This window comes from Geospiza fortis, unplaced genomic scaffold (genome assembly GCF_000277835.1).
Source record: "Geospiza fortis unplaced genomic scaffold, GeoFor_1.0 scaffold414, whole genome shotgun sequence".
Taxonomy (NCBI): domain Eukaryota; kingdom Metazoa; phylum Chordata; class Aves; order Passeriformes; family Thraupidae; genus Geospiza; species Geospiza fortis.
Genome location: NW_005054745.1, coordinates 33,941 through 34,305, shown reverse-complemented (window position 1 = coordinate 34,305; position 365 = coordinate 33,941). Strand labels below are relative to the sequence as shown.

The following is a 365-nucleotide window of genomic DNA, read 5'->3' as shown; positions in this document are numbered from 1 at the left end:
CTTTTGGGGACCGTGCTGTGCTGTGGGGGACTTTGGGGTGGCCCGGGGTGGGCTTTGGGGTCAGTCGAAGCCGTGCCACTCGCTCTGCTCCGAGTCGTACTCCAGCTCGGCTCCCACGCAGCGCACGCCGTCCAGGAGCATCGGCGTCCCGTGGTGACGGTCTGGGGACAGCAGGGGACACGGCTCGGGGACAGCTCTTTTTTGGGAAGGTGGTGGGAACGCCCCCTTTTTTTAGGGGTTTGGGGGCGGTTTTAGGCTCCCAGTGCCGGGGCCGGGTGGGTGGGGGATGTGTTGTCCCTTGTGTCACCGCTGTGGGGTCACTGCCCAGGGGGTGGTGACAACCTCGGGGGGCTGGGGGGGGCTGG

General features: G+C 67.4%; 1 protein-coding gene across 1 annotated transcript in view; it reads right to left on the bottom strand.

Annotated features, from left to right (window-relative positions):
* Window positions 1–365, bottom strand: part of CUNH20orf27 (chromosome unknown C20orf27 homolog) — an 8,498-nt gene continuing 8,133 nt past the window's right edge. Inside the window, exon 4 of the mRNA XM_005431055.2 lies at window positions 1–161. Within this exon, the coding sequence (XP_005431112.1) occupies window positions 61–161 (101 nt within the window). The 3' untranslated portion in view covers window positions 1–60. The remainder of the gene's footprint in view (window positions 162–365) is intronic.